Raw genomic sequence first — 14,134 nt, forward strand, 5'->3', positions numbered from 1 at the left:
AGCCTGACTCATGATCTCAGTATAGAACACTCAAAGGTGTTCTCGCCCGAGATCATGAGTCAGGCTTAATAATTTTACTCAGAAATTGCTGTCAGCCCCAGTGGCTGGGGCCTCCTGCTGCCAGTCAGAACCAGTGCTTACTCACACAGACTAGTACCTTACTCCATAAGTAATCAGTGTGGTTCCTAATGGAGTAAGGTGCTACTTAGCAAAATTAAGAGTGTCAGAATCTGGCCCATAAATTTCTACAGTCACTACCTATACATATAGCATATCGTCCCAGCTAATGTTTCAGCAACTGATTTGATCTTCTATATATGCTAGAAAAAATGTTTAGCTTAGAGCAGGGGTTCTCAGACTTTTGTACTGGTCACCCCTTTCACACAGAAAGCCTCTGAGTGCGACCCCCCTTACACATTAAAAACACTTTTTTATATATATTTAACACCATTATAAATGCTGGAGGCAAAGTGGGGTTTGGGGTGGAGGCTGATAGCTCGTGACCCCCCCCAACCATGTAATAACCTCGCGACACTCTGAAGGGTCCCGACCCCCAGTTTGAGAACCCCTGGCTTAGAGACAGATGTAATCATATGGTGATACTGTATTTATGATCACATCCTTTTAAGCACAAACGGAAAATGTGCTTCTAGATGGCTACCACACAATTTGTGAGAGCAAAAGACTTTAAACAACCTGAAACCTGTGAGCGTTTGTTATGTCCTAGAAAAGCAGTGCCTAGATGAGCTTGTTGCTATTAAATGGAGAATGTATTAAGAACCAAGAGATAAAAGTTATGCCAGTGTATTTAATGGATGTTATTGTCATGATGTATATTTCGTATCTTCAACATATCAGAAAACTGGATTTGCATCCAGAATTTTAATCCATTTTGTAATCATTATTAACCAGTACTCCCCTTTCATTATAAGACTACTTGCTTTAGCCCTATAGTAACCTAACTCTCTGCTCCATCAAATTCCATTATAATCAGCCTCGTTGTAAAAACATAATATTGTAACATTCAAACTGCTAGGCTCTTGAGGCTATAAAAAGTGGGAATGTACTGAAGTGAGATCTTTAGACTAGCAGCAATTGCACTGTGAAAACATAACCCCTTTTGTGCACATCCTGTATATATAAGCTATTTTCCCCTTATAGATAGACGATGAACAGCCCTGGACCACTTTTGGAGCCAATTGAGCTCTTCCAAGCAAAGCAGTTTTAGAAGGTGGCATTTGCCACATTTCCAAATATATATGCCATATTTTGTTTTTACTTCATCGAAGTACAGCAACCAAATTTTGAGTGTTTAATTTCAAGGAGAAAAGCTAGTATGTATTTTCCTCAAAATAGCTTATAATTTCCTGGGCAAACATGTCAAAGATAAGGAAATTAAAAAGATGGTAGGCTATATAATACCTAGCAGGAAAATGCATCTAATTATAAAGAGTTCCTACCAAAACTCTGTATGATATTGCATGCTTCAATTCCTGTTGTTGTTTTTTATGATGTTACATTGTTAACCGAGTTTTGGATGGAAAGAGTGTGCAGCATAAATGACAGTATACAACTGTGCACAAATATTAATTAATCATCAGCTTCCTGAATGGAGCCTCTATGAGGCTGGAGGCAAAATCAAGGGTTTGCTTGGCTTCCAGAGCATGCAGTGCGCTCTGTGCTGTACAATTGGGAACATTCATGTTATAAATATCACCTTGTAATTCATGTTGTAAGAGGCTGGGGGTAGCTGGCCTGAAAGTCTGTGTTCAGCAGAAAGACTCATAACCCCTGTGTTAGTTATTCAGTGATGGGGACAAACTATGCAGACTAAGATCAAGTATCTTTTAATTAAATTTCCTGGCTTTACAGTAAGGAAAAAGAAAATCAGTCACGCTATACAAAATATTTGTATGTGAGGTTTATATACTTAAGGTCCTTTGTTGGACTAAGTTTTAGAAATGGTGATGATTTTTTTTTTTATGGATGGACACACTCTACAAGTTTCTTGAGACTTTGGCATTAGCAACACAGAGCAAATATGTTAAAAAGTGGTGCATAAATCCCCCCCCCCCCACACACACACACACTCACACCTTGGCTGCCATTTTAAAACTGAAGTGAAGAACATTTTCACAGGGTTGGTGAATTGTAAGGGTGGGATCACGCAAAACACGGAGTATGTCAATTGGTGTTAAAAAGTCAGCATCTTACCAACAGGTTTTGCAGTGGTATCTCAGATACCACAATATTTCCTTGTACTTAGAATAGGAAAAAATGTTTCACTGTGTGGTAACTGGGGAAATGTTAGGTTTGTAATGGCAGTGACAGCGTTATCATCACTGTTGTTTTCATTGCAGATTTTTGAGGATTGCATTAAAATGCATTATTAGCGTATATGGGGGAAGACGTTAGGGGGCAATGCAGAGCACAGTGGTGTGCAATACTGTAGTGCAGAGTAGACCCTTGTTCTGGACAGTATTGTTCAAAACAATACTGCTTACAATTATTAAACTGCAGGGTTTGAGACCACCAGTGTAGACAACTGTTATATTTTTATGAGGGGTGAAGCCACGGTGCTGTGCACAATTTAGTGTTTGAGTGAACAAGAGTTGCTCCATCAGCATTCCAAAACAGGATGATATAGTTTTTTAAAGGAGGAGACTTGTATTTTTACACAGCTCCCGATAGTGTGAGATGAGAAGCATGTTTCGTATTAAAATTGTACTGTGCCAGCAATGGAGCTACTCTGGCTTACGCTAGCTGAGAATCTGCCCAATATTTAGATGTATAATGTGTGTGTGTGTGTGTGTGTGTGTGTGCACGTATACATGATATAAATGAGTCTTGCAAAATATTCACTTGTTCACTCACCTATAATGTTGTTGGGTGAGTAAAATGTTGTTGTTTTTCTTAACAGTCTCCTCGTGATAAGGGCTGTTGAGTAGATTATCAGCCAGGGCTCAGAAGAGTTTAACAAGCATTCTCGCATGCGCGCTCTCTCTAATATATTACTCTGAACAATAGCTTCACCAACTCTAATACACTCGGGATATTAATTGTATCCTGACAGGTTTGATTGTTCGGGAAGTGAGCATTGAGATTTCCCGTCAGCAGGTGGAAGAACTCTTTGGACCTGAAGATTACTGGTGCCAGTGTGTCGCTTGGAGCTCTGCCGGCACTACTAAGAGTCGAAAGGCCTATGTTCGCATTGCATGTGAGTACCTCTTCTCTGCGGGTGAAGTGACTCTGGTTTGTTTGGGTGGGAACTTTTGCTTCTAACCACACACACTGAATAGGCCTTGAATCTTCTGTGGTGGTTGATGCAGCATGTCAGACTTCAGACCACCAGTATTGCACTTAGATGTGTCAGTTCATCATTTCTTCTGTTTCTGAGAGCCAGACTTGCATCCTCCTCCTTCCAGGTTTATGAAAAAAGAAAGCCAACAACAACAAATTATTTGTGAAGTTCTGCAGTGATCCTGACCCAAGGAAAGTGTTTGCAGCTAATAGGCTGGAATTTATCAAAGCAAACCCTGTGATGGGATAAGAACAATTCCCTGTGTCTCTGCAGCCATTTAATAATGCTGCTTTTGCCTGACAAACAAACAGAGACCAAATTTAGCATATCACTGTAATCAGAGAGGAACTATGATAGCAAACATAGGCATCTTAACTCTTAACATTTCATCCTTGCTATGCATGGTTACTAATCTCAATATTTATTTTAAATCCTTTCTCCACTCTCACTCCACCCACAAAAAAAAACAGGACAACCAATTTCCAGACAATAGATCTTCAGTTGACAATACAAATATTTAATGTTCATTAATGTTCAAAAAGGGGCTTGTCTTTGTACAGCATTTGCAGCGGGGATTCCCATTTCCCTTTCATGTGGATTAAGTGAGTTTTATTTAATACAATGCAAGCAAGCTGTGTAATTCAGAAATTATTTCACCTGCCTTTGGAAAAAGGAACAAAGAAACATCGTTTGGTGTACCCGCAGCTGGATACTTGTCAGGCTTGTCTATACTGAATATAGCCTGACATTTTAGAACAAGAGAAGAGAATTCCTCTTCCAGGAAAAAGAACATCTCCCTTACCAACACCTTTAAGAAGGAAGACTAAGGAAGGACTGTTTGCTTATCATTTTGCTATGAAATAGTGTCCTCTCAAGCCATTACAAATGGCTTTTTAGGACTCCATCCCACTCTCAATGAAGTCACTTGGATTGAGGCTGCTGAGTGCACTTACAAATCGAGCCACTTTTATTTACATGTCTAGGTACAGATTTAGGAGGCTAATTTTAAGTACTCAAGTTGAACACTTTGACCTAAGCTACTTGACTAGAAATGGATCTTGCCTACACATTTTTGATATTAAAATGGATCTGGAGAAGAATCTCCCCAGAGTTCAGTGGAGTTTGGATGCAAGGTTTTGGCCTCATCCCTCATACAGACACAGACAACTTGTAATCAGTTTATCAGATATTATTGCATCAGATAATAACACCTGGCTCTTATGTAATGCTTTTCATCAATAGAGCTCAGAGTTTTATATAGAGAAGTCAGTACCATTATTAGAACTGAGCAAAAATTTTTAGACGAATAGTTTATTCACCAAAAAATACAGTCTTGGATTGACCAAAACTATTCATGATTTTGGGTTGAATTTAGCAAAAAGTTTTGACCAAAAAAAACAGGGGGAAATCAGAAAAAGTCCAAACATTTCATTTCAACGTTTTTGAAACAAAATGTTGTGACTTTTCATTTTGAAACACTGTTTGTTTAGAAATTTAGCTAGGCTTACTTTATTAAAATAAAGATAAAAAAATCCACAAAGAAAATAAAATATTTTGTTTTGGGTTGCATAATACAAGTCATTTAACCTGAAACAAAACATTTTTGCTTTTTCGTTTTGGCAAGAAAAATAAAAAAATTCTGTTTCAGGTGAAACCAAAACAAATTTGTTTTCTTATTTTTATTTTGGTTCAACTACAGAACCGAAAAATGTATTATTCACTCAGTTCTAATAATTGTCCCCATTTCAAGGATGGGAAAATTGAGGTCCAGAGGTACATTGACTTGCCCAAGGTCCCAGCAGATAAGTGGCAGAGTGAGGAGTAGAACCTGAGTCCCCTTCTGGTACTTTATTAGGTCATGGTGCTCTTAGGAGTAGTTAGGCACTTCACTATCACAGGAATACTATAAATATCTGTATAGACAGAATCTGCATTGAATCCCAATTTCCCCTGATTCTGGAGTGCTTCATACATGGCATCTTGTATTGAATCCTTTTCTAGGGGCAAACAAACATTTCTAGAGTTCTCTATGGTCTTTCTGACAGGAAAGCAGTGAACTTTAACTACCCATTCCAAATGTTAGCACTGTGCTTCAGAGAGCTTTAGCAATGTTTCAACAGCTTTTTTAGATTACAAAATCTGTATTAAATCACCTAGTAGATTTTGGTGCCCTGCCAGTTAGCACTTGACAGATGGCCATCATATTTACTTCAATTAAGGGTTTGAATATATATCAGATGAAGATAACAGGGCAATGTTAAAGTTACAGATGTGTAATTGCCTTTCATGAAATTATATATATATATATATACAGCAACTGCACTTTAGCCAAGAGTCTGTCAGTGATTTCATCATAAACTTTTATTTTCAGAGGCTTATAACTTAGCTGTAAAAAAAAAAAAAATCATTCTGGGTAGAAAATTGGCATCCAAGATCTTTGCTTGTGATTGATATTTTTGACCACATTTAAGAGAGAGAGGGAGAGAAAGTCAGTCTAGTAATTTTTATAGTGCTTAAGTGTATTTTTAAAAATGGAGGAATTGAGCCTATGAACTTTCAGTTTTGCTTTTTGATGATAATTTTTTGCATACTTTCCCTTGATTTGGGGCTTCTTGGACAATATGGCCCAGGCCTGTAGCCTCTATTCATGGGACTAAGAGCTCCAGTGTTGGGTATTTAGCCTGCAGATTTATACCAAGCAGTAAAAGCACAGTCCCAGAAAAATCATCTATTTTAAACTACAAAATTTTCAGCTGGCCTCATAGGTAAATAATAAATATTTGTATGGACTCTAAACACATACAGTATGTACATCAGTGAGTGGGGACTTTATTGTCTAAAATATAATAATAATTAGCCAAATTCTAATAATTAGCCAAATTAGCCAATTCAGTTATGCCAGTGTTAATCCAGAGTCGCTCAGTGGATTGACTCTGAATTGACACCAGCATAAGTAAGCCCTATTTCAGCAAGATACTTAAGCACATGCCTAACTTTAAGCAGGTCCCACAGGACTATTCCACTGCTTAAAGTTCCAGCTCAAGGATCAACGGCCAAGGTCTGCACTGTGCCAAACTTTACTGTTGTTTTCCTGAGACTTTTCCTACTCCAGCCCTATCAGGCTTCTGCTCTATCACACTTGTGAGTAAACCCTTCCTTAAGGCCCAGGATCCAGGCTTCTACTCTCCCGTGAGTCTTCTCCTTTCCCTTTCTAAGCCCAAAGAGTGACTGCCATCTCCTGCCCGCACTTCCTGACCTTATACCAGCCCTGCCTGCCCTTGCCCAGCTGGTCTTCATCCCTACTCAGTGCTTGATCATCAAGGCTAACTCCCCCTCGGGATGGCCTATCAGGTTACTTAACCCATCCTGGGCCACAATAACCCTCTCTGGGATAGTGTGGGGTGAACACCCCATCACACCTGTCTAGACTCAATTTGAAACATAACTAAAAATTCAATAGTAGCCATACCCATATAACTGTGAAATCTCAAATCCTACATCCTCTGGGCATGCCAAGATAGGCTGTGCATGATGACATATCACTAATCAGAAATACTAAGTGTGCCAACATTTAAAATAGGCAGTAGGAGGGTCCAGCATTGCTGCCTGAGGGAATGGTTACCCAAGAAGTTTATTGCAGTGCAGCTGCACCACTACTGTAAGCTCTCTAATGTAGGCGCTCTAAGCCAACGGGAGAGAGCTCTTCCATCAGTTTAATTACTCCAGCCTCCACAAGTGGCAGTAGCTATGTCAGTGGGAGAAGCTCTCCTGCCAACATAGCGCTGTTCACACTAGTTCTTATGTCAGTGTAACTTACGTTGCTCGAGGGGCGTGATTTATTCACACTGGTGAATTTCACAAGCTGGTGCATGTTGGGGAACCGTGGCCCGGAGTTAGGAAAGAGCCATCCTTGTGTTCCCCTGGTCATTATCTGAGACGAGCAATGGGTGGGGAAGGTCTTTACACTCTCCCTCGTATTGTGCACCTGCATAAAATCCCTGCAGAATCTGGCCCTGAAATTTGCCTGCAGTAAGCACACAATGCAAAGTTTTGAAGGAAACAAAACACAACGCAACTCTCTGTGGTGTTATGACATCGGGCCAGACATTTTTCATTTTTAATAAGTACAAAAAAGTGAAGGCTAATATATTTGGGGGAGGGAAACCCTACAGTGCTCTGTGTGCAACAGTTACTTCACATTAATAGCCGTCGCTGGTGATTTCAGCACAAGTCGTAGCGTACCCTGATGACATAATTAGCTCCTTCTAGCATGTTCAGAAGAAAGATACTTCTTTATTTTTCATTCTGGACCCCAGTGTTATTGCTTTGCAGGGTTGTAGAATTATTGTATCCTCTGGAGGACCAGTTCTGAAGTTCATTAAAATAAAACAAAAATTTGCATTCAACATCTCTGTTCATTGACCGTGTAATAGAATTAAGTGAAAAGTAATTTGAAAGTGTGAAGAATGTGCATCCTGGAAAAGCAGCTTGTATTTATTTAATTCAAGGTCAGGCATGTGTCGTAAAGGACATAACAACCTGGTCAATGGAAATTCGCTGCAAAAAGTCAATTGAAAAATCACATCAGCCAAGTAGAGAACTTCAGTTGGTCAAGAGGGAAGGCATCTTTAAATCTAGAGTAAAGAGTGGTGTTTTTCAGAGAGGTACACATGCTGGAAATTTAACCTGGAAGTGAAACTGATTCAGAACCCAAGGTTGTGACTTCTTTCAGTGTGTAGAACTGGGTGGTGTGATGTCTGCAGCTTTGGACCATTTGCAATTAAGATTTGGACCTTTCTCGTCGATGAAGGTTATTCCTGAATGGTGGAATGGAAACTTCATGATTTTCCCTGGAATTCTTCCACTGGAGAGTTTGGTCTCCCCACAACAAAGAGACTGGAAGGGGTTCACCTTTGTAAACTGGCAGATTCCCTAGGATCTGTTTAGACCTGAAAATTCTAGGTATGTTAATGATCTAGCAAATGGAAAAAGAGAATGAATAATAGTGGAGCTGGAGAAATGCAATTCATTGTCTGGGATACATGATATTAGATGGTGTAAATACAATTTTCCTCATCATTCTAGGCAAGCCCTAGTTATATTGACTCTAGGAGGTGCTAAGATGCTTTGAAATATTAATGTACACTGGGCCTAAAATATACTTTTCTTACTGAATTAAGAGACTGTAGCTTTATGGAGAGAAGACAAAGGAGTTAGGATAGTTTTTTCCTTTTGTTAAAAAAAATCCAAAACCATGCATTATTTTAAAACTAATATTTGAACAATGTTGATCTGATTATATGGATAAAATCCTACATTCTCTGCTTGAGCAAAATTCCTGTTGAAAGAAATCAATGCGAGCTGTGCCTATGTAACCAAGAATAGAATTAAACCCAGTGAGGGTTTCACTTGATAAAGACTAATTATGTACTGCAGGATATGGCCTAAATTGTGGGCCAGTTCCATAACTGGTGTCATTGACTTTAGTGGAGCCAGGCCAATTTACCCCAACTGTGAATCATATCTTATCAATTTACAGGGCAATTGAATAAATGTGAAATTGGCCTGATTATCTTCTCACTTATACCAGTTTTACATTGGTGTGATTCCATTAGATTCATTGAAGTTACACTTGATTTGCCCCTGAAAATGTACAATCACACACAGAGCCAGTATCTGTGTGTCCAACTTCTGAGTTGCTGAAAACCTGCTGCAAGAAATAAATAGCTTTCCTCCTAATTTCATCGGAGTAGGCTTTTTGCATAATGAATTTAGATGCCTTCTCATTTTTGGCTCGTTTCCAGTGTCTTGGAAACAAATGGAAACTTAAAAAAAAAATTCTCTTTTCCACTAAGAAATTGCTATTTAATAAGGAATTGTGCTTATTAAACTCGTATTTAATTTTATATTAGTTTTCTATAGACTTAACTAAAAGCCTTTTTTTTTCAGAATTGGTTTTGTGTTTTTTTTTTTTAAGAAGGGAGATTAAATAGTAGCTTACATACATGTCTCATACTGTATACAGATAAGATTAATGTGGTACAGGAAAGTGGATTGGTTTATGTGATAGATTATCTCCACTTATGTTGGACAGAAAGACAGATGTGAAAATAATCACACATTCATTACTGGCACTCAGGTAGTGAACCTTTTAATTCTGGGATTCTGTGCTCGTATGTTGCTGAATTACCTATTTTCCCATTATTTTCACCCCAGACAATATTGTGAAGAGACAGTTCCATTGCCTCCAAAATATTAGAGAGTACTGTATTAGTTATAAGATCTGGGAGAAAGAGGACAACTAGGCCGGGACATTTAAAAGAAAGTCAAGAACACACAGGAGTGTGAAATATGAAAAAATGAAGGGAATTGGTTTTACATGGTACGTGTACATTGGGCAGTACTAAAGAGGGGGCCTGATTCCTTCTTCCCTGCAGGTTGAGTAATTCCCAATCAATAAAAAGCAACAGAGGGTCCTGTGGCACCTTTAAGACTAACAGAAGTATTGGGAGCATAAGCTTTCGTGGGTAAGAACCTCACTTCTTCAGATGCAAGAGGCGTTCAATAGGCGTTACTTGTATCCTGTGTGGAGAGAACTGGGCCACATGGTCTTGAGTTGAGATTACTCTTGAGCTAAAGATGGACCTCCTCCATCACAAGTCACAGAAAGAGAAAGAAGGCATTTTAGAATTCATTAGCTCATTTTACATATTCACTACACTAGAATCATTCTTGTCAAGCAACTTTTTCTAGCAGGTCTATATCTCTTTCAAGCGCTCACATCTCAAAATATGGATACTTTTCTCTTTGATACATATGGCTTTGATTCTGCAGTTAATGGTAAATTAGTGCATTTACAGCCAAGTGTACCAAGACCGTTTTGAGTATGTTCCATCTTTAAAACAGACCAAAAACTGAATATCTGTCTCAATGGACATTGCATGAAACATGAATTCCACCCAGTCTACCTTGGAGTAAACCTAGATACATTTCTCACCTGATCTTAACCACCTGAGGAAAACTGCACCTAAGTTGAGGATACGTAACAACCTTCTAAGCAAACTGGCCAGCACTTCATGGGGAGCCAACACCCAAACTCTCTGATCATCTGGTTTAGCCCTCTGTGAGTCTGCAGCAGAATATTGTGCTCCATCTGGCTCCATTTGTCTCATGTCAAGTTGGGTGACACACAGCTACACTCAACTATGCACATCGTAACTGGGATAGTTCAACCCAGACCAGTACCATGGCTCCCTATGTTAAGTAACATCACTCTTCCACACAACCCCACCCCCCCAGAGCACAGCCCCCCGCCTGCCCTGGGACTCCTTCCCACCAGGGCCGGCTCCAGGCACCAGCCCACCAAGCATGTGCTTGGGGCAGCGCCTGGAGGGGGGGGCGGTGGGGCCCCAGCCGGGCTCGCCGCCCTCCCCCCGGCGCTCCAGCCGGTCGGGGAGAGCGGGGCTCCGGCCAGGCTCGCTGCCCTCCCACCGGCGCTCCGGCCAGTCGGGGATTGCGGGCCCGCGGGGAAGCGGGGGGCGCAGCAGGTGGCTTTTTTGCCTAGGGCGGCAAAAAAGCCAGAGCCGGCCCTGCTTCCCACCCCCACAGAGTCCTGACACTACTGCCAGATTGGTTGAGAATATTAGGACAAACTCAAGCTACCACTTTCACAGACTTCTTCAAACACCCAAGGGTGTGGTTTTCACCAGCCATTGTAGGCCCATTTGCCCTGCCGAGATTTCTCCACGACATTGATGTGGCATGAAGAATGGTCTGCAGCTGACATCAGAAACCAGTCTCCTATAACTGACCTGACCATACGTGTACGTGGCTTTGATTTTCCATGCCAGTCATGGGTCCTTCTGAACAAAATTTCAAATAGGCCAAGTTCAACATACAGCCAGCCTTCACATCTGGGGCCAACAAGAGGATTCCAGATGCAGCTATGCCAAAGGCACACAAATATCACACATTATGATGACTGCCATCTGACTGGATTTGATGACGGTTTGAAAGCTCTGCTCTTCACTGAGAAGGCTGCTGCAAATTGGCTTGGAAAGCTCCATATGCACTAAGAAAAAGGGTTATGATTAGGATATATAATAAATGCAAGCCTTAGGGGTCACAATATTGAGTTAAAAACACATTGAATTAAAATGGACATTAATGTCATTGTTAGTGTTACTTTCATTTAACAAATCTCTGAATTTGTGTGTGTTAATACCTTCGGGGGGGAGCCTCAGGGATGTCCTGCATATGTTGTCATGTCTCATACAAATCAATGTCTTGCAACAGAGCCTGCTTGAACCCTGAAGGGGATGGAAATATAGCAATCAAGAAGTTAACTAAAGATTTGTGCATATATTTCTATAGCGATAGTCTGCTGCTAGAGACAGATTAATGAATCAGAAAAAAAGTGTTTATGCAGAATTTGGGTGTTTTGCTTACAGAAATGCCTTTAGAGTCCTGTATGGTATAACTTTCACAATTGCAAAGGCACACCTAAAATCAGTAACTACTACACTTCTTTTAATACATTTATGGTTTTCAAAAGAAGACCTGCCAATGCTGTGAAAAATTCAAGGTTTTTGTTTTATGTTTTTTCCCAAGGTAAAACTGAACCTAGTGGTTTTATGGATTTTTTAAAAAAATTTAACTTCACATTCACATTTTTATTATTATAATATATAGTTGAAAAAAATACTAGAACTATTAGTCTCTGCTTTTAATTTCTAAATGAAAACTTTGAACCTTCTCAAATGTTAAAATGGAATTGATGAGAAAACTTATTATGCCTACTAGGAAAAAATAAAAAGGTTTAGATATATCTGGAAGCTTAGGCCAGGTCTACACTACAAACGTATGTTGGTATAACTACGTCGTTCGGGGTGTGAGAAATCCACATCACTGAGCAATGCAATTTTAGCAACCGAACACCTGGTGTTCTCCTATCGACATAGCTACCACCTGTCATAGAGGTGGATTAACTACGCCAAGAAGGTCTCCCATTGGCATAGGAGCGTCAACACTTAAGTACTACAGTGGCGCAGCTGCATCAGTGCAACGTTTTAAGCGTAGACCTGCACTTAGAAGGGAAAGGGAATAGATGGAGCCATTGGTGTTTGTAGAGAGGGCTGTAGTAAGTGGAATCAACTATCACTGAACGGTAGGGAGAGTGGGTGGGGTTGTGAACTGTTAAGGTAGTAAGAATCTAGATACTTTTGAAAGATGGGTAGGCATCAGATCATGTGGTTCTGTATAAAGATGGCTAGCTCATATTACTTTACAGTGCTGAATTCATTCGGTGGCTTTTCCTTTCCTCATTCTAAGCGCAGTAAATGTGAAAGTTGCTGATCAATTATGAAATGGGTGATTGTCATATAGGAATTTATCTGACTCAAGATGCCTAAAGTTGAAGGAAGTAGTGCAAAACAAGCAATTAATCTGAGAAAGGGCAGACAATCCGACTCTTCAGATTCTTCAAGCTCAAATAGTGTCCAAGTTGCTGAAGATGCCATCGAAGAATGCAAAGTGTGGCAAGAATATCTTTGCCTTTTGCTCAAATAATAAAAATAAAATATATGGAGATATACCTATCTCATAGAACTGGAAGGGACCTTGAAAGGTCATTGAGTCCAGCCCCCTGCCTTCACTAGCAGGACCAAGTACTGATTTTGCCCCAGATCCCTAAGTGGCCCCCTCAAGGATTGAACTCACAACCCTGGGTTTAGCAGGCTATCCCTCCCCCCAATGAGTCAAAGAGAAGAGAACTTCTTGAGTCCAGTCATCCTAATTTCCTTACCTATGGGTATTCAGCATACAATCTAAACCTCATTGAGAAAGGAGCATCTAGCACATTGTACATTCAAAAATTATTCTGATGCCACCATCAGCCTGGTTGGTTGACTGAAAAAGGAAGATTGATGTTCCAGCACCCACTGACATTCAGTGGAACTCTCAGGAAAACCGTGGATTTTCCTGAAAATGGTAATGGATTTTGAGCTCCATTACAGCAATTGTGCACCTGTTTGCACAAAACTTTCGGAAGCCGGAGACAGTGGAAGATTCCCCCTGAAAAGGGGAATCCTTTGGCTTCTTTGCCACACTTCCACTGGCTGGAAGTGTTCAGAGCATGGCTGAGGAAAGGGTGTTTTTCTGGGGCATCCCTCCATTGCAGCACTCCTCAGCTACTAGAAGTTGGGGACCATTGTCAGCTGGTGTCATTTAAAGCAGTCTTTATGCAGGGGAGTAGGATGGTGCAGAACTGGCCTCAGTATTGAATTGGAGGCACAAAGGGGTTTCTTATTTCCCTCCTCTTCAGCTATGCTCACTGTTCTTTGGGCCCAGCTGAGACCGTGGTCCTGTCTCTCTATATTTACATCCAACTAGAAGGACTGTGTTGAAATTTGCACCGAGCATGAGGATGACTTTGATCAAAACACAGCATGCGTTTTACACAAGGGGCTCTCCAGAGAGAGGCATGACATTTATAAAAGCAATTGATAGAGGTTTCAGAGGAATTTGCCGGATTACAGGCTGATGACACTAGTGTCACAGTCTCACTGGAAATCTGGTTTGATCTAAGTAACAATAAAGAACTGGAACCACACAAGGACAAAATCAAAAAATAATTCAGAGAAGCTATGGAACCTTTCTATTACTCTAGCCACCAGTGCAACTGATCTCAGATACAAGGGTCATAGACTCAGCTGTGAACAGGAAGAAGTAACTGAAATGTGGCTGATGGAACAGAGTCCTGAGTTTCCTTTTTCTCCTCTACCCCTTGAAATTGAAAATCCAGATTTCAACTCCCTAATCTGTGTTTGCAAAAGG

The 14,134-nt window shown here is 40.3% G+C and overlaps 1 protein-coding gene across 3 annotated transcripts in view; it reads left to right on the forward strand.

Moving 5' to 3' along the window:
* Window positions 1–14,134, forward strand: part of UNC5C (unc-5 netrin receptor C) — a 368,610-nt gene that overhangs the window by 251,672 nt on the left and 102,804 nt on the right. For all 3 annotated transcript variants that reach the window (XM_005278470.4, XM_005278471.5, XM_065596056.1), the window contains exon 3: window positions 3,074–3,217. In XM_005278470.4, coding sequence (XP_005278527.1) covers window positions 3,074–3,217 — 144 coding nt within the window. The remainder of the gene's footprint in view (window positions 1–3,073; window positions 3,218–14,134) is intronic.

Source organism: Chrysemys picta, chromosome 5, assembly GCF_011386835.1.
Source record: "Chrysemys picta bellii isolate R12L10 chromosome 5, ASM1138683v2, whole genome shotgun sequence".
NCBI classification, from domain to species: Eukaryota; Metazoa; Chordata; order Testudines; family Emydidae; genus Chrysemys; species Chrysemys picta.